Source organism: Rhyacophila brunnea, unplaced genomic scaffold (assembly GCF_057557595.1).
Source record: "Rhyacophila brunnea isolate RB1 unplaced genomic scaffold, BYU_Rbru_1.0 scaffold_3, whole genome shotgun sequence".
Taxonomy (NCBI): Eukaryota; Metazoa; Arthropoda; class Insecta; order Trichoptera; family Rhyacophilidae; genus Rhyacophila; species Rhyacophila brunnea.
Window position 1 is genome coordinate 31,145,900 of NW_028232965.1, and position 27,827 is coordinate 31,173,726.

Genomic DNA, 27,827 nt, shown 5'->3' on the forward strand with positions numbered 1-27,827 from the left:
TTAATTTTAAATATTTCAAATACGTACTTACCTATGTAGGAAAGTATTAAAAAAATCCGTGGGTAAATTTTTCTTAGGAACTTTCAACTTCCCCTAGCTTACCGATGTGCACCTGTGGACTCCTTGCCCAGTCCATTGTTCTTTGCATGGTCTACCAAACCCGACTCTTGCTCGAGAAGTCTCACTCGTAATACCTTTGTTACCTAATTATTATTTATTCATGAAATAATTATTCACTCTGACTTCAATATTTCATATGTATCACCTACCTACTAAAATGTTTCCTCTACATTTAAAAAAGTTATAAAAAAAAAAACAATTATAATGTATACCTATTCCCATTTCCATCGATGTTTCAAATCGTCTTGGGAATTGGGGACATTTTTTATTATTATACATACATCAAATTTAAAGTACTTATGTAGATACCCACACATACCTATGACCTATGACATAATAATATATTATACCTACTAAACTTATTATAGGTAGGTATTATATTGTCACCTCAAAGATTCGAAATAGGGTAATACACTGACAGAGGTACTATATTATTTAGGTAGACATGTCTATCATGTTTGTTCTTCGTCTTTATACTAATTGACGCCATTACCACTTCTTACCTACATTTTTATTGTTCGAGGAATCGCTGTGCCATTTTTTGAAGGGGAACATGTCCCCCTTGAAGGTCGCGAGACACTTTTATTTTATTGCTCGTCTGGACAGCGCAAAATATAACTTCGCACCTATACGTATGGCAGTCGAAACAAGCGAAGCTCGAGCTGCGATGGCTACATTATTTTGTTCAACACATTCGTAAAATAATTTTGTCAAACATAATTGTTTTAAATTTTAAACGATACAGTCACGGGTTCCTTCAGGGAGTCCTGAGCACCTTTCAACTGAGACCAAAATGTTCATAACAACACCATAAGACCATTAAGTAGTGACATTCGTAAATTCCCAACACCCATTGTTAGCTACATACTTTATATCGAACACTATTATCGGCATCCTTCATTCGAACTCCAGTGTCTATAACACATTTAATGGTTTAGTTATTACGTTATTAGTATGTACATACTACCTTCTTTCTTAGAAGATATTATTATGGACAAAAATCCCTTCCAAAATCTATAAAATGGGCTTAAAAATAGAGTTTTTTTTGTTTGGTACGTACCTAGTCTGAATATAATTTCGTTATTTTCAAATAATTCTGAATACATTACTAAAATATAACAAGTAGGTACCTACCTACTTTTTTCTTGGAAAGGGTGTTTTCTTTTTTAGCCATTTATAAATTACCGTTTTCCCTTTTATTAATTTTAAGTCTTGCCTATACATACATAGGTATGTGTTATTTTAGTGAATTTCATGTGGAAAGGTGCATTATGTTATTTTTAAAGTCTTTATTGTCTGTTTTGATAATACATGTAGGGCAAAGGCTATACATAGATTGATTGTAAATTATGACACAAATGTGTGCATTATGTTGCATGTAATATACCTACCTATATTGTAATAATTATAGTCCTCATCAACAGAAGACAGTTATTTTAGATTAAAAAACTCCAATTAAATTACTAGTGGGGTAACTATGACTTAGCAGATAACGAGTGGGCTTTCGTTTGTTTTAACAATATTCAATAATAAAATTCATTTTCTGGTTTTTGTTGCAGTGTTTTACAACAATTTACTCTCGTATTATTATAATTCAAAGAAGCAGAAACAAATCGCGTGTCATTGTACGTAAGATTGACATGGCTATACGTATGTAGGTATTATATTACGCGATGTGGATTAGGACAGTTTCCGTTTTCGTGTGAACGGCCTATAGTAGCGAGAGAAGTGAATTTTACGTCCATTGACGATCTATTTATTTTCTGGTGCACCCCACCTGTGCCTCTTGACTATTATCGACTGTTCGGTTACCTACTCAAATCGTCAGACACTCGGCCGATTTTCCATTGACTAATAGTGTTTTCAGCTGAAAATAATGCACATACCTGACTATTAATTAGGTATATACATTTATTGAGTTTTAACACCGTGACGGTGATTTTGGAAGCGAGTTTTTTTATTTCTTAATGTCCTCTTGGATCATTAGTAATATTCCTACTTCAACCAGTTAATCTAAAATTAAATAAAAGTTTTTTAATATAATAATTTAAATATTTAACATATTATGTATGTTTTTATTTCAATTACTGTATCATTGTGTAAGTAAGTAGGTACAGATATTTTTCTCAATCCAGAGCTCGAGTCTAAACAAAAATATGAACACGATAGTGTCATTAACCAGCACCTATATATCATAGTTTTCCTCTGCCGATTTTTGATGACTACCTAACTCATTTGTCATCTGTAACTTCTTATTTTCAGATTTAATTATTTGACTGTTCACAATAATCATACGATATTATTTATGAAGAAGTCATACCATTATTGTATGAAAACAAAAATCTCACAAAGTGCATGGTAGTTGCAGGTACATCGCAGGTTACAGGTGGGGTATCCCTTCAAAATGTTATTCAAAGGCCGTGGGAATTTCTCAACTCACTTCGGGTACATACCCACCCATACAGCACAATATACACTTTTCGACTTCTTTTGTTAGCTTGAAATATACTTACGACAGGTTTGCTATTGTGAAAAAATATGGGTGCCTACTTGTACATAAGATTGGAAGAAAAGATGCATCATTTTGTGCATAGATAATAAATAAATATTAAAGATTTAACTGTACATTAGGTACTTATAAGCTATGTGTATTTTATTTTGTCAAACAATTGAAACAATTTTATTTCTACGTATTTTGCCTACCTGAACCACGTGGATTTATTTCAGAACTTCGTGACCGTAAAATAAATTTTGGTTGTACTTTCCTAAATCGTGGAATATGGCACTACTTAATAATTTTGAATTAATTAGTGTATCTACCTGCCCACCCATTTATGTTGTGCGTATTTATTTATACATGCATTAGATAAGTATTTTTTAGCCTAAGCTAAAACATGCCTCTTTATCGTTAAAAATGATACTACAGCGATCTTTTCCCGGCCACGTTTCCACGTGGTTGATCTTTATAATATTAGGAGAAGATTGTATAGTAATAATAAAAAAGCATACCTTGACACTTGAGTGTGAAAAACAGTGCCGGAGAGTGCGGTGTTCGTACATATATACCTAGTTCTTTTTCAAAAACACTTGAATGTGTAGTTATTATTTTAAATGTGCTTGATTCCACAATATAGTCATATAAATCGGGTCTAGGACGATTTGGCTCCGGGACAACTGGACGCCACGCAATTCGAAATTAAATACTTATAGGTACTTAAAAATATTTAATATTATTATTTATATTTAAATTATTATATTATGATTTAATAGTTGACGAGAATTTAAATATGCACACGTAAATACTGATTTAATCGTTCATATTATGTTTAAGTTCCAATGAAAAAAGAGTTTTTTATTTTATTTTATATAAAACCTTAGGCATGGTCATTCTCAATCCGCAATAAAAAAAACATTTTGTTAAGAGTAAAATGAATTAAAACTACTAAGTAGTCGATAGAAACGATAGTTGATAAAATTCCTCGTCTACGTTCTGTATACGTGTCTACGACAGTGCGGTGTCCAATTGTCTTGGCGTCCAGTTGTCCCATTCCCTATAAATCCAATACCGGTTTCATTCCGACGGACATTTTCAATTGGAATGACGAGTTCGTCCAATTGAGAATTTCCGGAAGTGTCTTTAACAAAGGGTATGTATGGTTAAATTTTCAATTGCTTGCAAAAAGAATATCCAGCTCTTCACAAAATAATGTTCGATCGTACCGGTCATCGCGCTGCGCTACTGGCTGTATTTTTCTGAAATATATCTGTATTCCTACACAATTTTTATATGCGTACCTAATTATAAAAATCATACATTAGGAAAACATTGCGACAGAAGACCTGACTAGTGAACTTATGTATTTTATACCTTAGTATTTTTAAATATTACAAATTTAATTGATGCACCGCTACTGGCAGCTCTAGTGTAGTTGAATCGTTGTAGCGAGGCCAGCCGGCCCATGAACTTGCCCGGCGTTTGACTGTTCGTTCAATGCCACCACACTCTGTTTGACGAATAAGTAATTTTATTCGAAAATTAGATACATGCTAGACGTAGGATAGGACATTGTTGAGCAATGTCGACCATTGCGTTCGATTTTTTTTTCTCACTAAGTATTAAATCTGAATCGCAGGACGAATGTTAATTTCCAGAGTCCATCTTCAAATAACTCTATCTAGATGTAATAATTTTATAGCGATATAATATTTTCCTTTGGCTTACTAAAACGAAGTATCTTTTTTACCTAGCATACAGGTGTGCGATCATTATTAATTGAAGCATCAATACCTATATATTGTTATTATGTATGTCATAATAGGTCCTTATTATACATAGGTACGAGGGTGGGTCAATAAGTCCTTAGAAAAGCCGACAGGTGGCGCGACTAGTACTGTAAGCGGTTTGTTTTCATGCAGCGGCACTACCGATTCAGTATGCTGCGAAGTTTCAATCAGATTGGTCGGGTTGTTGTGTGTTTCTCGTACATTTAAAAAAAAAATTTGCTTGTGGAAAATGGAAAAATGGAAAATTGAGAAAATTGAGTTTAGAGCTGTTATTAAACATTTTAATATAAAAGGGTTAACAGCAAAGGAAATAAAAAATGAGTTGGATTTAGTTCACGGCATATCTGCTCCTTCACTTGCAACCAATTATAACTGGTTAAATGAATTTAAACGTGGTCGTACATCAACAAAGGATGAACCACGCTCAGGACGTCCTGTAGAGGTGACTACACCAGAAATGATCAATAAAATCCACGATATGGTGTTAAGTGACCGAAGATTAAAGTTGAGTGAGATAATTGAGGTTACAGGGATCTCAAAAGGTAGCGTCATTTCTATTTTACATGACAAATTGGGCATGAAAAAAATTTCTGCAAGATGGGTGCCGCGTTTGCTCACAGTCGACAATAAACGCAATAGGGTGGTGGCCTCTAAAGCCCTGTTGTCGCTCATTCAACGCAATCCGGATGAATTTTTTCATCGCTTTGTGACTGTAGATGAAACATGGATACACCACTATACTCCCGAGACGAAAGAACAGTCAAAGCAGTGGATTGCGAAAGGCGAACCAAGTCCAAAGAAGGCGAAAACCGTAAAATCAGCTGGTAAGGTTATGGCTGCTGTATTTTGGGATGCACGTGGAATTATTTTCGTTGACTATTTGGAAAAAGGAAAAACAATAACAGGGGATTATTATGCATCTTTATTGGACCAGCTAAAAAACAAAATTGAAGAAAAACGGCCTCATTTAAACAGGAAAAAAATCCTCTTTCATCAGGACAATGCCCGTGTTCACACATGTTTACGATCAATGGCTAAAATTGAAGAATTGAAGTTCGAATTGGTCGACCACCCACCGTATTCGCCAGATTTAGCCCCCAGTGACTTTTTCCTTTTCCCAAACTTAAAAAAATGGCTAAGTGAACAACGTTTTTTTTCAAATGAAGAAGTCATCGATCGGACAAATGCTTATTTTGAGGACCTTCCGAAAACTTTTTTTTCTGACGGTTTAAAAAAAATTGAGAAACGTCTAACCAAGTGTATTGAGCTCCAAGGAGATTATGTTGAGAAATAAAAAAAAAATACAAAAATAAAAACTGTTTTAATGCTTTTTTCTAAGGAATTATTGACCCACCCTCGTATTATACTACATACATGATATTATTGTTTAGGGATATGTACTTACTAACACCCACGATGGCTTAGCGGCTTAAGCGTCGGCTTATAATGTCGTGGGTCCCAGGTTGGAATCCTGGATCTGGCAAATACACATTGTTTTTCAATGTATAGACCAGCAAGTGGCTGACATCCATTTCTCGTAAAAACAAAAATCTGTTAACACAAGCCTCCACTCAGTGGACCCCCATCTGATATTAGACATTCTATGTAAGTACAAAAATAATATGTACATATAAATAGCTAAATAATTTATTTAGATATGCTTCCTGTTTCCTGAACAATATAGGTAGGTACATAGGTACCTGTTGGACCTTTTAATTAAGTGGACGGATTAGGCCCCCATAGACGGACAGTTCTCGTAGCAGTTTGAACATGGCACAGACAATAACTGTTCAATAACTGTACGTTAGTGGACACACCACAGATCAGTTTAACTACCCCATTTAAAATCTGTCGAACTGTCAACAGACGTGCCCATATACGTACAGTTATTGTCTGTGGCAGATCAAGTGTCAAAAACTATGGAGGTTATGTTCGCCGAGATCATACACAGGGGTACCATGTGTTAAATTAGTTTTAAGTAGGGTATACTTGAACGAACGATTGATCTACGAATATTTTTACTTTGTTAGATTTATTATGATTACAATTTATTGTTTGTGTAAATATATGTCCAGATTCTTTTATTTTGAATAAATTATTCATAGTATACTTATTGTTGTTTTAATAAAATTTAATTAAGATAAAATACATACGTATTGTTTTATTTAAATCAGGGTTATATACATTAAATTTGTGTAATATGTTTTATTCAATCACCAAAACAATTATTTACTTATTGGTTTTGAATAATATCTATTAATTTGGTACATATTATAACATTAACTTAATACTAAATTTACGTAAGTACATATTTCTTTTGTCTAGATTTATTTTACATCAAGTTTACATTTTATTTTTTTATTTACATTTAAGTAGTGGAAAATATTGTTTGCGGTACCTAGTTGACACCACAATATTCGTAATTATATAATATGAGTATCTCGCAAAAGAACTAACACGCAACAAAAATAATATACTTCTTACGAACGAACTATGACAGAACTGTCAAAATTTGCCGCCAAATCGCGCCAGCTACTCCTACTTTACGTTACCAGCATCTAACGTCAAACGAGAACTTTCGGCTAGTTGAAATTCCAACAGTTTTACAAAAACACGGGAGTGGGGGGTCGCTGGCAGTTTGAACATGGCACATATCTGAAAGGTCGAAAAGTGTCCGTCTATGGGCGCCGCAGATTATCTGCCAAAGATAACTGTATAGTTATTAACTGGCATGTTCAACCTGTTACGAGAACTGTCCGTCTGTGGCCGGCAATTTCTTAACGAAATGTTTGTTTATTTAGATTCAGAATCAATTAAACTAAGTGTAGGTACCTAGCAATCGTATGTGCCACCGCCAGTGCCAGTGGTTTCATAATTGAACGTAGTTATGCAGAATGTAGCCAGTCCACAATAATGTCGAGCTGAGATATGGCACTTTAGTAACAAAATGATTGTTAAAAATGTATGTAAAATTGTAAATAGTATTTTATTTCAAGAATAATTTTTTTGCGGCTTGGCTATTTTCAGCAGAATGTAGAGAAAACCTTCTCGCATCTGATATATATCAAATCTCACTTTTTATTTTTTGTGGACTGGCTACTTTCTGCATAACTGTCCAATTATACTTTGATTCTGTTGAAAAACTATCTATGTATCTACTATGATTATGTGTCAAGGCCACTTGTAGGTTAGTATCGCGACGGGAATTGGGAAAAGTTTGAAGAGGCGCTTTCCAAAAAGCTTGACAGGACATCCAGAATCCGATTTCCAGACGTACACTCGGCCGCCTCACGACTGACTGCAGACATCACCGGATCAGCCGAAGCTTCACTCGGACGCTGCAAGCCCAAGCCACCAAGCCAGTCGCCGTGGTGGACGCAGCATGTTTCGCGCCTGCGTGATCTTTTCAGAAAAGCGCGCAAGGTCCATCAACGTGCACGCCTGCGCAAGCAACCACCTGCCTCCATCGATCCCCTTGCAACCATGGCCAAATTCACCCGAACGGAATACAAGAAAGCAATCACTCAAGCCAAGAAAGACTACTGGCGTAATTTCGTTACCATTGAGGGAGGTTCGGACCCCTGGGGTCCTCCATACCGTGCATTGAGGCTGGGACTCAGACCGACGAGCCTCCTGTGCGGCATCGAGAAACCGGGTGGCGGATTCACCAGTACCGAGTCTGAAACGGCTGCGGTCCTACTCGAGGCTCTCATCCCTCTGGATGATGAGTCCAGGGATGATGACGCCATGAGGACGACCCGCTTTGAGGCTTCTCTTCCAATCGACACGGATCATTCATCGTTGCCTTCCGAACAGGAGATCAACCAAATCATGCGCACGTTGACTGCTGGCAAGGCCCCGGGCCCGGACTGCATTGACAACTTACTTGTCAAACGCACATGGGCCATCGCCGCGCCAGAGATTACAGCCCTCTTCAGTGACTGCATCAGAAGCGGCACGTTCCCCGACTGCTGGAAGAGGGGCTTACTTAAGGTAATCCCCAAAGCTGGCAGCCGAGAACCGTCAAGCCCCAAAGCCTACCGCCCTCTAACACTCCTGCCCGCCCTGGGCAAAGTGCTGGAGAAGCTACTGTGCCACAGGATTGAAGCCCACCTGGAGACACACTCGCCGCTTTCCGATAAGCAATTTGGATTCAGAAGAGGCAAATCAACAGTCGACGCCATTAGGAACGTGATTGCCATCTCTGAAAATTCTCGCCGTAAATACGTCCTAGGAGTTTTCCTGGACATTGCAGGTGCGTTTGATAGTGCGTCCTGGCCTCTTATACTTCGAAAGCTTCGGCTGAAGAGACTACCAGGAAATTTGTTCGCGTCGATTCAAAGTTACTTCACGAATAGATCGATCGAGTTTCGAGTTGGATCAACAACAATAGAGAGAAACACCAGCATGGGATGTCCCCAGGGCTCAGTCCTCGGGCCCCTTCTCTGGAACGTACTCTTCGACGATCTCCTTAGAATTCCGCTTCCAACCGACTGTACTGTCATTGCCTACGCAAACGATGCGCTGCTGTTGGTCGAGGCCGACAGCAGGGCGAAGATTGAGAGCACTGTTGGCGAAGCCTTAGCATCAATTGAGGCTTGGGGTAAACTAAATAGACTATCATTCGCACCTTCCAAGACAGAAGCCATTGTCCTCAAAGGACCGAGACGACTGAACTGCTCGAGACCACCCACAGTCCGATTCAGTGACACGAGAGTGAAAGTGTCGAAGATCGTCACCTATCTAGGCGTCAAGATGGACACCATGCTAAATTTCCAACACCATGCCGAAACCCAAGTCCACAAGGCTGGGGTGGCCTTCCAGAGGGTCGGCCGCATGGCTGGTGAAGGATGGGGCTTAAGAGTAAGGGCGCTCAAGATCGCCTACGGCGCCATTTTTATGGGAATCGCGGCTTACGGCGCCAGCGCTTGGTGCCCGCGCATTCCCAAGAGTGTCAAACTTAGAGCCTCTCTTTTAAGAGGACAGCGCAGCGTGCTCCTGTCCATTACCAAGGCCTACCGTACAACCTCAACTGACGCGCTCCCGGTCCTGGCCGGTATTCTCCCACTTGACCTGCACATTCAGGTCAGCGGCGCTTCAATGCTGCTCCTCAAAGGTGAGGAGGCTGACGTTGGTGATTTTCATCTCGTCCCCCCCCCTCGACAAGCCGGCGAGGGATTAGCACTATTGAAGCGCAAAATTAGACTCATGTCGCTTGACGCGGCCATTAAGACCTGGCAGCGAAAGTGGGACGAATCTACTAAGGGCCGGCTCACATACGCGTTTTTTCCAGACATACAGTGGCGAATGGAGATAACCAAGTATTTGACTCCAGACCATTACACCAGTCAATTTGTGACTGGCCATGGTGGTTTCGCTGGCAGGCTCTTTGAGCTTGGACTTGCAAGCCGTCCGACATGTCCATGCGGAGGGGAAATACAGGATGCCAATCACATCCTGTGGGAGTGTCTGAGTATGTGCTCCGAACGGGAGGAGATGCTCAGGTCGGTCCAACCAGTTGTTGGACCCATCGGCCCGTCCGACCTGGTTGCTACTAAGGCCAACTATCTTGCATTCAAAAAATTTGCGGCGTCTTACTACGGGCGTGAAGATCTCTTCACATAAATTTTGCTGCCTGTATGATTAGCTTCGTTCTTTGATATAATAAATAAGTAGCTTCATTTTCTTTTAAGTAATTTCTATGTGCTTTTTCTCTCCCTGGCACTTTGAATTAGAGTAAACTCAGTAAACTCAGTCAGAGCTCACTCTGAGCGTAGCAACCTAAGTCTTGGGCACCTTCTCCCAGGACACTCCCAGGCCAATTTTTAGATGCTTCACATCACCAATTGACGGGTCCCGTGATACTCTCGATTAAGACCGAGTGTGGTGCGGGGCGGGTTTGGTGGAGGGAATTTAACTTCAATGTAGGTTAGTATATTACTACATAAGGGGTGGCAGTAAGTTGGCACACGCAATAGTCGTTTTATATGTACATATTTGTATCCCAATTTATAATATGGAAATATTGGAAAATATACCCAGTTACGTCTTCATCGGAACACTTTTATTAGAACCTTGCCGTTTTCCAGCCTGTTGGCTTTATCTTCCCTTCAAAAAATATGCATGTAACTACGTATAGTCTTAAGCGACCAATGTCCCCACACCTTCCTCTTATGTATGCAAAAGGATCTCAATCCGCCCCAATTAACCATCTCGTGCAATTCGTAAATTGTCAAGTTTTATTTAATGCATTCCTTTTAAAACCAGGCTGTGCCCTTCCATCAACAATTTCATTTGACTTGATTAACATCGTATGCAACTCAAACATTTTCACGTGAGGTCTACCGGCGATCGAAAGTTTCCCCAAGTTTGAATTATTATTTTATTAGTTTAAATTGTACTTGAATTTGAATTAAGCATCAACTGATGTAAAAATCAATAATAATATCATTGTATTGGTACCAGAATAATAAAATAATGTGCACTGATATAACAAAATACAACACATTTTCTGTCTATCCTTGGCGATTCTGGTTTTACTACCTCCGATAATTACAATTATTGTAAAAATGTACAACCCATTCACGGAAGCCCTTTCCCCAATGCAATACGCATACAGAATTTTCTGCCATACAATGTGTAGCGAGCGATCGGGCTAGTATGCCGTTTTAGCTCCAAAAAATATTGCTTCTCATAGAATCGTGGAATCTCTTTCCCGCCTGATGTGAACGGCAAGGAAGCGGGGCGCGAGGTGGAGGGAAGCCGCCCTTGCCCCTCCGTTCCGCGGTTCGTGCTCTCGTGCCGCCAGATCGATACCTTCCCTACCCTACCATAACTTTGAGCAGGGCAAGACAAGGACTAATATTTGCCCATCCCTATTACATCACTGTTGTATAATTCTACCACATTATCATCATTCAAAACTTCTTACTTAGACCCCGCGTACACGACAACCACTTGTAGTTGTTCACACAGACTAGGTTTTTAATGCACGGACGGTCCAGCATTCCGCACGCGTGTGACTTATGCAAGACTCTAGCGGACTTCCCGCACAGGAGTATCAAATTGTGAAGAAACGTTATATTTGTATTGTTTTTGGGGTCGGGAATTACCACTGGCGAAGGTTACTTACTAGTACTAGACGATTATTTAAAGCAGTCATTTGCAACCAGTTTCCGCGAGGCATGTCAGAGGGTTTTCCGCGAGAATTTTCAAAAGTTTTGGAAAAGTACAAGTTGGAACATTCTCACAGTAACATTAAATAACTTGGTATATTTTCAACCAATTAATTGAGCATGTTGGAAGTTTAGCTTGGTTAGATATTGTGTGTAGTAGAAATAACAGGAGTTTTATTTGGGCACAAAATGTTTGTGGCAGCAAATAGTGAATATTTTTTTTAAATAATTTCTGGAAATTCGTGAATTCTCGAGATATAGGTATATTTATTTCCTTTTTTCTCATCTTGCCCAAATTTTCTGTCGGTCGAATCCATTTTAGATCAAATTCGGGTTCTATACACACCTATTTTTTAGCTTTTGCTTGTGCAAAAAAATCACCGACGGTTTTTAAAAATCCGCCCAGAGCTTTTCTTCCTTTTCCGTTTTCTCGAGAAATGAGAATTCTCGGAATTTCACATAATTTATTTCTCGGTTCACACGAGTATTTCTTGATAATTCTTGAGACGATATTTCTCGATCACAAAATCTAGTTTATTATAAATAGGTACCTAGTCATTGATTAAGTATATTGTGGTGTTGTTGTGAATTGTATCCTTAAGTCAAATTCTTAATTGATTTTGCATTATCTGCGCCGCCAATTCGACCCTGGCAGTTGAATTGACGTGGGGTCGTCTACTCCCCTCGGCTATCATCTTTCTACCTGCCCCTACCATAGCCGCCGAACCCCATCATTTCAAATGCAATGCAACTGTCCCTATCGTAGGGACGGGGCTATTTTTATTACAAATTCTACTTATATTTTTAATGAAATAATTCAAAATACTCTTTCTACACTTGTACTGGACTATTTAGAATTTAGATTGATCCTTATAATATTCTTAAAATACTTGTATGCATGACAAGAAGTCAAATCTCGATTTATAAAGTAGGTATTTTATAGATTCATAGATTACCTAGGTGTGTTAGAATATTATCAAATAATACTAATGTAATATTATGAAAATGCCGCTGAAAATACCTATGATTATAATAATTATATTTGTCGTACTTTTTTGACATTTAACATTATAATCAACTAATAATATATGCAATATTGTAAATATAATTCATGCGTTTAACTTAAATATTTATATGGCTGTGTGTATTTTTTTAATTTCTGAAAATTAGTTTAGAAAGGAACAATTTCGAACTCTTTTTTTGGTACTGTTCGGTTATACGGAATTAACTAAGATGAAATTGCCCATTATTAAAACCAGAAGATTAAAAATAACTGGTAATAAGAATGAATGGGTGTGGTATTATATTATTAATGTGTATAATATGTGGTATACATATATCTACCTATACTTATTAAGTTATTAATAATTATCTTATTGCCTACAAGCTCTTCAACGCCCCCTGCTACATACCTCTTTCTAGTGATCACTTTGTGAAACCATGGTACTTATACATATTGATTATTTGAATGAATTGTTTTTTTTTCTTTCGTATTAAATCTAAATGTCCTTACTAAATAATCTATCAGAAGTACCTAACTAGTAATGACAAGACAGTGTTGAGGTTGTCTCATTGATTCTTCTACAGTGGTTGACTTTCCACCTCTGTCGTAGGCTTTTTGTGTGCCCGGAATAAAATTTTGTATTATTTTTATTCCGTGGAGTGTTGATGCTAACTAACTCCATGAAACGGTGCGGAGGGCGGTGCGACGATGCAACGCTCGCCGTCCGCCGTGCATCTGCTTGGAAAGCGCATGCAGTTTACTGCAACCAACATAATAAAATAAATATTGCCGTTCTCTACATTAATTTTTCAAATTTAATATATAAGTACATTATTCCATATACATAATATTATGTTAACTTCTTAACGATCACAATTTGTAATTCAGGCTATGGGAGTTAGGTATCGTGAAACACCATTTTCCCATCACTTCCACATGGATTGTGCGAATGGCTAATAACGTATTAGTCAACAAGAAAAATCATGAGAATATGTTTAGTTACATACATATTATTATATTCCGGTCATATCAATAATATCTGGAAATGTTGATTTCCATTACATCTTAAAATAACATGGAGGCATTTTTTTTATTTCGCGTTTCTTACGAAACAATTAGTTATGTTATCCATGAAAAGTATTGACGTATTAATGTATACCACAGTCTTTGATACAAAATCACAATATGTAAGAGGACACGTTAGCAGAATATTATGTGAAAGACATAGACGCAAATTATATGCACCCTTATTACACATATGTAAAATTCATAGTTCAACCACATGCATCTGTCTTTCGAATGAATCTGTATTTGTCAATAAGTAAATGCTCCTTAAAAATATGTATGTATAAATTGTAGTTTACTACGTACGTACCATATTATATACTTTTACAAAAACTTTCGCGGTAGACGGTGTTGGCAGTATAGAACAACCATGAATGAACGCAGATTTGTAATTCGTGTTGCAATGTAGATAGAGTTACAAAGTAATTGTACGTAATATGTTAAGGCGGGATGAGTCCCACAAATATGGCTGGGTGGCCGGTGGACACATTATCTTGTCATTAGATTCTCAGGTATTGCACTGTGGCGAATAACTTGTCTATGGTTTGTATAATGGCCTTTGTGTGGCAAATCGCGGTTGGATTTATATAGAGTTTTCAAATAAGAGACACGGTACTGATCTTTTCTCTCAATAGGTTGATGTTACGAGCTGTATGGCATGATTGTGTTGGAACCACCAGATCAAAATCGTCTAATTCGTTCCAGAAAAATCAGTAAGTAGCTAATCATGTTTCTGTAGCGCTCTCCAGTGACAGTACCTACCTGCATTGCTATTTTCGTTTTCAACAAAATACGGTCCGGACCACCAACTGTTCATTTTTGCGGATGTAAATGTGCTTCAAGAATAGCATGTTGGTTTTCATACCAAAAATGAGTTTCATCGCGGAAGATGATTTTTTAATGAAATAATAGGTCTGTTTCAAGTTGCTCTAAAGACTCTGCCAAAGCCCAATCAGCAAAATTTCGACGCACCAAAAAATGATCATTCGGATTAAGTTATTGGCTTAATTGTATGTTATACGCCTTCAAATGCAAATCTTTTTAAGAATATTTCACGTAGATAAGAAAGTCCCAAGTTCTTGAGAATGACGTCTAATTGATTGTTCTGGATTTTCCTCCACACTTTTATTCAAAACATCGATATTTTCAGCAGGACGTTTACGTTTTTGACGGGTTGGATTCTTAACATCACAAACATTACCATTTGACTCGGAATGGACTAGACTACGAATGGTAAGCTCTGTAGGTCGATTATTTTGACCATAAATTTCACCGAATGCCCTAAACATAGCTCGAATGGATTCATTGTTGTAATACATTTTATATATGCTGTGAAACTGTGTATCTTTCCGTCATATGATGATTTGCCAAACAATATTGAGCACAAAAATGTGATTTTTTGTGGGAATCAGAAAAAAATGAACTGCTATGATAGTTTTAAAAATTTACATGTCGTACTAATAACCTTATACATGACAGGCGGAGATGGGGTAACTCAAATCAAAACCTTGTGTGATTTACCTATCGATTTCAAAATATCGTATAAAATAAATAAATGTCGAAAAAATGTCTGTCTCGTTACTGACCTTATTTTCTAGCCGAGGACACCGTGTCCCAATGATTCCCGACCTTCGACAAGAAGGCCACAATGTCATTCCTTTCCGTTCTCTACGCGCGTTGAGAACGCATGTAAATTATTATAATTATTGAACAATGAATTTGAATTGGCTAATTGGTATTACTTTTTTGCACTGATTATTATCATGAAATATAACCCCAAACCAAAGCGTCTGAAACCACCGTTTGATAAAATGGCGCGGATGTTTTTTTTAGACATTCAGTGAAAATCGCCGAAATTGAAGGTTATATGAAATGACTATCGACGAAGTGCATCTCAGACATTGTATGTTTTATGAATATAAAAAAGGAAATGCTGCTGTCACGGCGACGCAAACATTTGTGATGTGTATGGGCCGAATGTGCTAAAAACGAGGATGTGTCAAATTTGGTTCACGAGATTTCATAACAAGAATGCCAGTGATCATTCGACTAATCATCTGCACGATTCATCCTTATGTCAGTTGTGTGGCACATTCAGGGGACAGGTTTGGCCACATTTCTATTTTGTTTAAATCTATTCTAAAAATATATTATATAAACCTACTCTATAATAAAAGATGAGCTAATTACTCCAACGTTTTGCGCTCAATTTTCGCGTACTTTTCGTATACCCAGAGACTTAAAATTCGGTACACAAGGGCTAATGCGGAGTCAATACATTACCTATATTTCAATTGGGGGAGTCCCGTGCCAACTCAAAACATAGTCTCTCTATACAATGTGCTTAAAGAATCTTTTTTGTTAATGATCCTCTCGATCTAAAACCTTCACTTATTCTGCCCAAGGGACGAAGCCCTCAATTCGGGCCGTGGGCCGTTGAAGGGGTGTATGTACGAATATTTACGCGACATAGTGAAACAGCAATATGTATATTTTATTGTAAAACGAAGCTGAGCTGAGTGGAGAATTAATATGAAATTAGGATGAGTGCTAATGAGACCAGTCTACAGATTAGGGTTTCAAAGAGGATTCTATTAGACATTATCAAAATTGGTTGTTGCACGTAAAACATGAATACTTAGTAGGATATACTTTCATCATCATCTTAGCCACTCTCGATCCATTGCTGGATGAAGGCCTTTCATTGCTATCTTCACTCCTCTCGTAAAGTTAATTGTTCATCGATCCAGTGGGCCCTTGTCGCATTTTACTTATTTTAATAAATATACTTATGTTGGGTAACATTGGACATCTATCTCATGCCCATCCCCATCTCGCGGTTTTTACATGAAATACTTGATCTAGATAGTAAGTACTAGTACTAAACGTACTTAAATACTGCGGTTTAGCTCTTAAACAAAATATATTGTTAACAGTTATAGTGTTCATTTCATTATTTAATTTTAAAACAACATAAAATGATTCTTATGAATCGAAATGCACACAACTTTTTGTTCTATTCATTTTTCATTTAACCGTCTATTCTGCGCACTGATACCACTATTCACTGTAAAATAGAGTACCTATTGGTTGTCTATATTTAATTGTATTTGAATAGTGGTTGGTTTATTTATAAAATTTAATCATTTATAGAAGACAGTCTTGGTTATTTTAATATTTATTTTTTAATGCATCAATGTTTTTTCCTTATCGAGTCTTAGGAACCGATCCTCAAAAAATACCTCTACATTGAGGATCCATATTATATTGCGTCCTGCTTTATATAATATACGTATATTAAGCTGTCTTGGAACGGAAATCGGAGTTTATCTTTTAGATTCTTTCATACACTGAATGTGGTTGATTGACAATATATTATAATAAATTACGTTAAGTTTCTTTATTAGTGCTATCTACGTATCATAATATTATAAAATATTTTCTTAAACATTAATTTGTTTTATAAAATCTATCGGAAAATCTTTGGGTCAATGTCAGAAACTTATTATCAATGAGTACCGACTATTCATCGAACAATTTTAATAGACTGAAAACATAATAAATTATAAACAACATACTAAAGGAAATTATGGTGCATCAAAATACAGACCTCTTGATTCATCATAAGTATATTCAACACCAAACAGCAAGGGAAAGTTGTATTCCATATGTACAGACCTAGTTACTTGCATATTGTAGTACCTACGTACAGCAACTCAACGCGCCTTCATGCCAGACGGGCATTCGCTTTTTATATGTCATTCATTACGCAATGTGCCCATCAAGAACCAGACTAAACAATAATTATAATAGGTACCTACATATTATATTGTAGGTAGGCGATGATTGTGAGAGCAGTGATGAGTGATTGATGAGTGATAATGACAAATAATTGTAAACTGGACCGTCGACGCCGATCCATTCATTCACATTCAATTCCAGTAGAATTATTACAATTTATTAGATACCAGCTGTCAGGTTAGCACTGACATACCTAATTAATTAGTAATTACAGAATAAAAACCTATGCAGACTTCAATATTGTTAATATACTTTATAATAGCACTGGGACAATTGGACACAATGACAAGTGGGCGCCGCACTGTCGAATGAAATAAATAGATGTTCATTACCTACCGTTTGATACAGAAAGTAGACGACGAAGACTACAATAAGAGTAATAAGTTCCTATCTACTACTTAGTAGTTTTAATTCATCTTGTTTTTAACATACCTAATGTTTTTTTTATTGCGGATTGAGAATTATTATGATGCTTCATATAAAAATAAAAGAATATTCTCTTCTCCTTGGAACGTAAACATAATATGCACAATGAAATCATTAGTTACGTATACAAATTCTCGCCTAGTATTAAATAATATAATAATATATGTGTTAAATATATATTTTAAAAGTACCTACAATTCACGAACGTCTGTTTATTTTCGAATTTCATTCGATTTCGTACCGTCCAGTTGTGCCAGCGCCGAATCGTCCTAGACACTTATTAATTGCCTTACTTTATCATTATCCATCCAATTATCATTATTTGGTACTTATTTGACAATAATAAATAACTATCGTCTATCACTATTCAATTATTGCAAAACTGAAGAACTGGCTACTAATTATCTATTTACTTAAAATATTCGTCAAGCAAATTATTGTTGATTCATAAAACCATAAATAGCAATATTATATTGGATTCATTAAACATTTCATTGACATTGACAATTCATCATTAACGATCGCCTTATTAGAAATTAATGATAGGCTTTTTTCTTTTTCAATCTGCAATCTATACCTACATGCACAAAACGTGTAAGTACCTAGTTTTGTTTTGAATATATCTAAAGTTTTCGTCGTCGAAGCCGCAATTCGATCTTTCGATGTTACTAATCTATCTGGCTAGCAATCTATGGCTTAACATCCTCGAATTATTATTAATTGTTGATTTAAACGGTTTCGTGGGAATCATGCGTCATATTCCCGCCATTTGGGCGATATGATTTTCTCTTTACGACTGCCTGCAAGGGATGCGCAATCTATAATAATATGACATTGGTCATAATATACAGTTTGCCTTATAACCGTACTATAATTATTATTATTGTACCTACTGTATAATTTGCCAGAAATATTTTTTACAACTTTTTAAGATGATGTACCTACTATAATAATAATCAACATCAAAAAGGGAGGCAATGCTGCTCGCGAGTGTCTTTCATACAATGCTTTCATACCTAATTTATAATATACTTATATTATAGTATATTATTTTATTAATCTCTTTGTCTTGTGAACAGCGAGAAAAGCGCGCGGCAAACTCACGGTCTTTCACATTATTATTTTATCGTCTCGTCTCGAAAACTGGTTTTCCGGTGGAGGTATTCCATTGTGCACTCCCTCGCCCTTTTCCTCCAGCCCCTCCCCGTTGGAAAGATATCTCGCGCGCGGTTCCTCCGCCACCATCGCATGATTTCGAACTCCCCGCATGACCTGCACCAAATCCTTACCAACTGGTTTTATCGGAGGTTTCACTCTTACTACTATTCTACAAATCATGCCGATCACTGGTTATTATCTAACTTTACTTAGGTATACGATCGCCTTGGTAGAAATGAATGATAACTTAAAAAAACACACCTAGGTATATTATGTGCACGAACTATAGATAAGTACCTAATGTTCAGATTGTGATAAACATAACTATATTCTGTATAAACTAAATCCGAATAGTAGTCTAGTTCTAGCAGCTCTACTGCGATACTTATTTTGCTTTTTTCGCGCGCAAATGTCCGTCAAACGATTTATAAGTGCTGTCTGTAAATCGTATTTTTGATAAGGTTACTTCGGTTATTTACATTCTCTGAAATATCTCCGTTTTAAGGATGTAAAATATATAATTGTTTACTATTCCACAAAGTGCTAATTCTACTACCATATAAAGGACACTCGGTCAACAGTATTAAAATACTTAATTAGTATCCACCACATCCTATGTAGTCTAGTTCGATAGTTCTGGCGGGAAAAAAAGGACGGGAGGTTGTCCGAGCAAACCATCACGACAGAAGCGACCATATACAATATACAAATTAGGCTTGCCTCACTTATAAACATACCGCATTAGAAGTAAGGTTTGACAACTTGGGTAGGAAACTAAAAGAAGAGTGGGAGGGACGCCGAGCAATACAAGCCGATGCAACAGGCGCGATTTAAACGCAGTCGGCGATAGCGACCATAGATAATAATCACTTTGGCCTCCTTTGGACTTCCTGACATCGCATCTGCCCAGTTTATTTGTTACGCGGTTCCGCCGTAGCATAGTTTCCCTAACTTTTTTGGTTCACCGCTCCTTTTTAAACAATAATTTTAATTTATTCTTTACTTTCACTATCGTATCATGGTCTTAACTAAATATTATTTTAGTGATAACGAGGTATTTAAAAGTTATCATTGGAAGTAGTAATTACTTTGATGAATATTTTGATGTTATTATATTTTAATATTTTATGTTTTTATTGTAACTTGGTTTAATGAAACCAGTTCTTTTTAAATAAAAATGTCATGTTGTAAAATCCTCAGGTTATGATTTGTTGAATATGCATTGTAACAAGTTTTTGTGTCATCAATATTGATAGATAATATGAAAAAAACCAAAATTGAGGTGGCATAGAGTTCCTATATACCTACACAAAAACTTTCTGGATTCGGTCATTCGTACCTATAATTAGGGGCGCTTCAAGTGTGATACACCCGGGTGGCAAAAGTCCTACGAATCAGTCACCAGAAAATCAAATGAGTCAGAAAGTTATAATATTTCAAGAAAAAACAGCTTGTTTCATGGATAGTAAAAAAGTCGCCTGCGGCGCCATTTTCTTCTGCTATAGATTATTTTATAAGTTATGGATACTCCATCGATATATAACGATCGTTCCAAGTCACTTTGCATTCTTAATTCAGAATATATTATACGTAAGTAAATGTCACGATTTTTGTTATAAATATTTTATAGACAGACATCAGACAATAAAATGATTTTTCAACTTATCTTTGACTTGCCATATTTCCACTAAACAAATAATTTATTGCTCACTTGCCGGCAGACATCCTTGGCGCATTCCCGCCTATAATTTTACAAATAAGGCTTTAACTTTAACACTGAAAAAAAAATAATGTGAATCAATTTATTTTTCATTTCACAAATTTTGTTTGAATTTTAACTAGAGTGAGATAACTGCAACAATCAATTCCTCATAGGTATACGCTTTCCCTAAAAGCATGTGTGCTACGCACAGCATAAAGGGGACAGTGGTGACAGCCGTCAAGTTTAAAAAGCATCTACTTTATAATGTAGGTGAAGGCATGTACTTACATCGTTTTTTTTTTATTTTAGGACCGCTTCGTAAGTGGCACAATGGACTTCTACATCACAGATTCTCTGCAGGATATGTTGGATATAGACATCAAGTCGGAAATGGCAACGGATCTGGGGAGCACCACTGACTTCTCGGTAAATTAAAGACTTGTTTTTAACATTCTCTGATTGCACTGTCATTAAAAAAGAGGCGTCTATTGTGCCATGTTATCACTATATCCATAACCTAAGGCAGGGATGGCGAACCTATGGCACGCGTGCCACCAGTGGCACGCGGGATGATTTTGCATGGCACGCGAATGTTTCATTTTGAAGAGAAAAGAAATATTGCTATTTTCCTATTTTAAAAATATTTATTTTTATAAAAATGTTTTACAAATAAAATCTATACTATAGTAGATACTTATATAATAAATAATATTAAAAAATAATGATGACATAGCCATGCGTATTTTATTCGGTTTTTCATAATATGTTTATGTACCAATCGTTGCGCAAACGGAAACATTGACAAATCGCATTGTGTAAAAAATTGCAGGCAAATCATTACGTTTAATGTAATCATACAATTGCATCGGTCGGTTCTTAGGATTGGGGATTTAATTATAAAAATATACAATCAACAAACCTTATGAAATTAATTATCGGCAGTCATTCAAAAATAATAACTGCTTTTTATTTTACCTTAAACTTAATCTCTAAAAATGGAAAACCGCTCAGTGATGTAGAATATAATATGAAAGAAGAGTGGTTTAAATGCTTCCACAATCACTTAATAATCACGTAATTTGAAAACAAGGAAAAAAATATTCAATGAATATAAATTATGTCTTCAGCTGGAAATACGGTGAAAGATAGAATATCAATAACTCAATTGTAATTTTAAACCTTTTTAATAGAATTATTAACTATTTTTTTATAAAACTTTAAAAAAAAATTTCGCTTTAAAAAACTGCTTGGCACGTCGGACAGTTGAAAAATATTATTTGGGAAATTTTGGCATGCATACGTAAAAAGGTTAGCCATCCCTGACCTAAGGCATCGATGCAAACCATTTCTACGTGTATGTTAAATTATATGCAAAATTCTGAAATAAATTGTCGCATGCCTAAATTTACAATATACTTTCTACATTTATATTCTTATGGTACGTTTACATCTGACACTTATACCGTTATACTTATTTTATGTGTCTGACATAAAATTTCACTTACTGTTTACACCTGCATGGATCTGACATAAAATTCTGGTATACTTCTCGTTGAAATAAAGTCTCGACACTTTATTCAATGGCAACATTGGAATAAATATATGCGGTGTTTACATATGATATTGTAATTTATTCGGACACTTATTTTGTATACTTCTCAAAAACGTTATGTCAGTTGTCAATATGGGAATGTAGAAAAAAGTAAAAGCAGCGAGTGTTATTATTTTAAGTCTTTTGGCAACAAAAAGGAGGAAAAAATGGTCTAGATGGGTGCGGGAATGGATTCAGCGACGAGAAGAACTAGGTGCCTTCCGTTTAATGTCAGAGTTTAAAATCGAAGATCCAACTCAATTTGTGAACTTTAGTTTGCAAGATTGGACCTTTTGCCAAAAAACAAGACACACAATTTAGAAATGCCATGTGTAGAAGAACGATTAACAGTAACATTGCGATATCTAGCACTTGATCATCATTGCATATTCAATATAATATTATCGTATTATGAGTGCAGGTGTGGGCCAAAATGAATTAGGTAATACCATTTGAAGCGTATTTTTTCTTCACAGAGTGCATCAGAATTAATCGTATGTGCCGAGAAAAAGCGATATTTTATTTTCGAACAAAATCCATAGAACACGGCACATCCGATTTATTTCTCACTGTCTATGATTTTTGACAGATCGCTACAGTACATTTATTAACGTAAACGTTGGGCATACATTCATGGTGTAGGTACCTATGATAATTGATTGTCCGTTGTTTTAGAAATATACATATGCAATTCACTAGGTACCTGTCAAACTATGAATAATGTGTCAGGTACTTGATATAAAAGTAGACGGGAGTCCAACTTCGGTGATATATCGCGGCAAGTTCGGAATTGTCGAATACGCGGTGTTTACATTTGCATATATAAGTAGAAATAAGAACAGGTGAGTGTCGACACACGCAAAATAAGTGGCTGGTACAAATATAATTACTGTTTACACTTGGTGAATATGGTGTCATACATAAATATGACAATATAAATGTCAAATGTAAACGTACCATTAGACAAAGTGTATTTCTTCCAATTTATTGAGATGTATGTAGTGTGTCTGATGTTAATTTATTTATTTACGATATATAATTGAATATTTTTCGGAAATAATTGAAGATGCGGTATGTAGAAGAAACCTGCACATATTTCTGTCGAACCATTGCCAAGATGATGTCTTAAAATCGATTTTGAAATAATTCATTGATGAAAGTTCATGGTAATTTATGTTTACCCAATGATCGTCAAAAGAGTGGTTTTCTAATTTGGGGTAATCTGTTTGAATACCGATAAAACAGGCAGAAGTATTTTTTTTAAATCAGTTGATTTTTGGTAAATTAAGTATGAAAAAGCTATTAAACTCGTGCATACAAAACTCAAACTTTGCCCGCGTGCCATGCAAAAACATGTTCTAGGTTAAACAGCAGAAAATATAGTATCATCAATTACTTATGTCCTTTTACTAAGGCCTCGTTCAGGTGGCGCATGATAACTCGCACGCATTTCAGGTACCGGTGACCTCAGTGAGCCGTCTACATGCAAAGCGCAAGCGATCGCCAGACTCTCTAGGGGCGATGTTGTTTATGCCCATTCAAAAACGAATTATGTCACCTAGCTTATACTCGTTAAACGCGTTATATGGGCTCAGCACATTTTTCGTACTCAGCGCGGTGGGACACGCGCCATCTGGACAAGGCCTAAGCTTAAAATACATGCCCCATGACAGCGTGATTGGTAAAAGTGTTGGATTGATCCCGCATCGTGTCAGAAGATACTTTGATTTTCCAACGGGTATTCGATCCAGAGCAAGGACTCAATAGATTGGATTAATGTCTAACAACCATTCTGTGGAAAAAATTCTCTTAATATTACCTTCACTCTATGGAAACTCACTTGTTCCATTTAGGAGCGAAAATAGTTGTTTACTTTTATTTACATATTTATAGAAAATTTTCAATATGTTCCATCAATCTTTCAGGATGCCCTCGGAGTCAGTTTTTCTGATCTTCCACCGTTATTGGATATAGAAATGGATAATGCGACGGCGTGGATAGCGGGTAGCAATGCAAGTTTGCACAATTCATCAAATTTTGTGCACAATCTGGATTTGTACGGATCGGAGGCAAACGCGGTGATGGTCAATCCCAACTCTGTCATGCCCTCCATGTTTTCGGAATCACCGGTCAAAATAGTGAATCAAAATTCCTCAAATCTCATGTTAAATTCTGTAAATAGTGATTCAGTGAATATGTCACCCCTCCCCAGTCCGACAGAAGGAAAGAGCCACCTAACGTTTTCACCTAACACTATCAGCATACCTAAAATAAAAGAAGAACCGTTAGAATCCGAAGAAGACAGTGTCAGTTTCAGCGAAGCTGACTCGATCCGAGAAACATCAAATTTTGTTTTTGTGAAAAGTGAAAATTTAGAAAACATAAAGAAAGACTTGATGAATGACCTGGACTGCAAACCCATTAAGCTCAGCGGTCCGCCGACCTCGACAATACGGATAAAGACAGCTCAACCTGAATTGCTTAAACTCAACAATAAAAGCTGTTCAATATTAAACACGAACCAGAGGGTTAACGGCACGCAGTACGTGACGACACAAACGCTCGGTACAAAGACTATAATATCTGGCAACATTCACATTCTCGGGCATCAGCAATCGAGAACGCTTCTCACCAATTCCAATAAAAGTTCCGCTACAATATTAATCGACAATGCAACATTAAACAATAATAGGCAAATTATCAAAACCACTATGTCTGCTAATGCATTTAGTGATAGCGTCAGCTCAAAATTTATGCCTGGAAGTAAAATATCATTTTGCGGAGAATTTCCAAAGCCGGCTTACTCATATTCCTGTCTCATTGCGATGGCACTCAAGAATTCACGGACAGGCAGTCTTCCAGTATCAGAGATATACAATTTCATGTGGTGAGTCAAAATTCATTTGTATAAATGAAATCTGAAATTCTGTAAACTGAACATTATATGTAGCACTATTCACCTATATGTGTACACCTAACTACAATTGAATCATGCTCACGTAGATTTTTTAAACTTGCGAGTAATTTGCAAAAACCTTTCTTTATTTTATTAAAATGTATGGAAAATAGGCCATTACACCAATTTATTTTTTTAAAAGGGGTTTTTGATGTTGCCAATATGCCGAAAATAAATAGTTAACAGAGTGTAAGATAAAGTATATTATTTTTGGCAGTAAGAAAATGCATTTCGGGACAAATGTATGGTATATTATGCCATTCTACGTGTGCATGATTCAATTATTGTGTCACCTTGTATTTGTATTAGCATTAAAGTACTGGAATATTGAGCACTTTTTGTTGTATTCTACATTTTTTGCACATTTGAGATCGAAATTAATAGACATTCAATTTACTTATTTTTATTATCATGGACATGGACTTACAAATTATTTCATGATGAACGACATTCATAAGACATTTAGACATACAGATCAACCTCAATTTTATATTTTTGAAGGGACTAACAAAAATAGGAACATTTAAATTTTGAATTAAGATTATATGAAAAAATCATCCAAACTGGTTTGATGCATATTTTTGGCTTGTTTATATAAAACTATTCTCTCTAATATCTATCTATTTATTAAAACTGCCCCGTTTTCAGGACATAAAAACTTTCAAAATCCTACGGGTATGCACTACAAAATGAAAAAAAAATATCACTATTGTGAATAAATTTAAATCATTGGTTCCAACCCATAGGTCGCGCGATTTCTAGGGCCTACTCTTATATTTTGATGAAAAGTAACATTTTTATACACTACTAATTATTCCATGAATAATAAAGTAGTAGCCATTGTATTAACATTTAAATGTAAGTAGCTGTGCAACTTGTTCAATATTTTGCTGTAGAACATCGATCGCCAAGGGGGCACGCCAAAGATCCTGACCTGGGGGCCTGTGTCAAGATATGGGGATGGGGCCCATGATCCACTGTATATCGTCGCTTAAGAAACAACACCGCGGAAGTCAATTAATTAAAATTTTCAGGGGCAAACAAAAACCATCTCAAAAAATTGAAAATAAGTTAAAAGGTATCAATTTTCAATTTTTTGAGATGGTTTTTGTTTGCCCCTGAAAATTTTAATTAATTGACTTCCGCGGTGTTGTTTCTTAAGCGACGATATGTCTGGGTCATGAGGGTACATTTACTTGATATGAAATAATTATTATTCTAAATACTTATTATATCATTAAATTGCCTATGTGTGGTCGGTCGTTGGTCAATAAGTGGAAATTGGTGATTTCTAAATTAGATTAGGATTAAAAGTATATTTTACTATATTTTGTGGGTTCTTGTTTCGTAAACCGAAGCTATTGAAGTATTGATACTATAGATGGTTAGTTTTATAAAATTTACCTTGTACCTAGTTTGTTTTCTTGTTTCAAAAAGTGAAACTGAGTTTCAAACTCTTCTAAAACCAAAATATCAGTTTTAACACTCATCATAAATTTACCGAAGACCACAGATTTATAATTTGTGTGTACCTACTGTGTGTGTTTTACTATCTAAGGGCCCACATGCCTAACGAAAGTCAAAATGGAGATTTTATGGTATTTTCATTTAATTCCTCCATTTTGACATACGTTGGGCATGTGGACCGTTGAGATTTGTTACACTGCATACTTACCCACCTAATCTTCATTTTTTAAACAATAAAACCAGTGTGTCGGGCCATTTCCTTTCAGATAATTTTTGATAAGAAATAAAGTTGTGTTTTTGCTCAACATAAAGTTATTACCTATAAAATTTTATCTTTTAATATATTATTATAAACATTGCATTAACTTTCAATGCTACCTATATACAGTATTGACTCTGGTTTGTACATTATGAATGAATAATCATTTATTAAATGCAAGCACATTACATTTTGTAAATTGTGATGTGTATTTTCAAAAATCTCCACAGATTTTATTGCCCTAACTCAAAATTGTAACTGAGGCATCACAATAAAGGGTTTCATTTTTCATTTGGGTCAACCCCTTACAAACTTTCTTTAGTTTTGGTGTGGGTGCTGACTAGACAGAATGCATAATTCCCATCTCTTGTCCCTTTTCCCAAACTTGTACGTATGCAGTTCGTCGTATCACACTTCACCGTGAAATGTTGTATCGGAAATATATGGCCGTATATTAAAGACCGTCCAACTTCTTTGGGTTGTACTGACATAGAATTCATGTCTAAATAAAACACGGTTCTTGTCAGTTTACACTTTACAGGAAGCCCGCAGCAAACAAATGTTTAAAATAGCCGATATACTGGATTATTTGTTGGGTTAGATTAGGTTAGGTTAGGTTTTTATTCTTGAATTCATGAATTTTGCCAAAACCAGCTATGAAAATTGAATTACTGTTCATATTGAATCTAATAAAATTGGAGATCGTATAGTATACGGTCATCTCTTTCCTATAAGAAAGCTCACGGCGAACCGTGTAACGGTGAAATGTTTTTCATAAAATTTACATGTAACCCCCAGATCTCGCCATTTGGCCACTGAC

At 36.1% G+C, this 27,827-nt stretch overlaps 1 protein-coding gene across 1 annotated transcript in view; it reads left to right on the top strand.

Moving 5' to 3' along the window:
- Positions 1 to 27,827, top strand: part of jumu (Forkhead box protein N4 jumeau) — a 37,814-nt gene that overhangs the window by 4,338 nt on the left and 5,649 nt on the right. The window contains exons 2-3 of the mRNA XM_085952121.1: positions 21,044 to 21,160; positions 24,251 to 25,212. Coding sequence (XP_085808247.1) covers positions 21,044 to 21,160; positions 24,251 to 25,212 — 1,079 coding nt within the window. The remainder of the gene's footprint in view (positions 1 to 21,043; positions 21,161 to 24,250; positions 25,213 to 27,827) is intronic.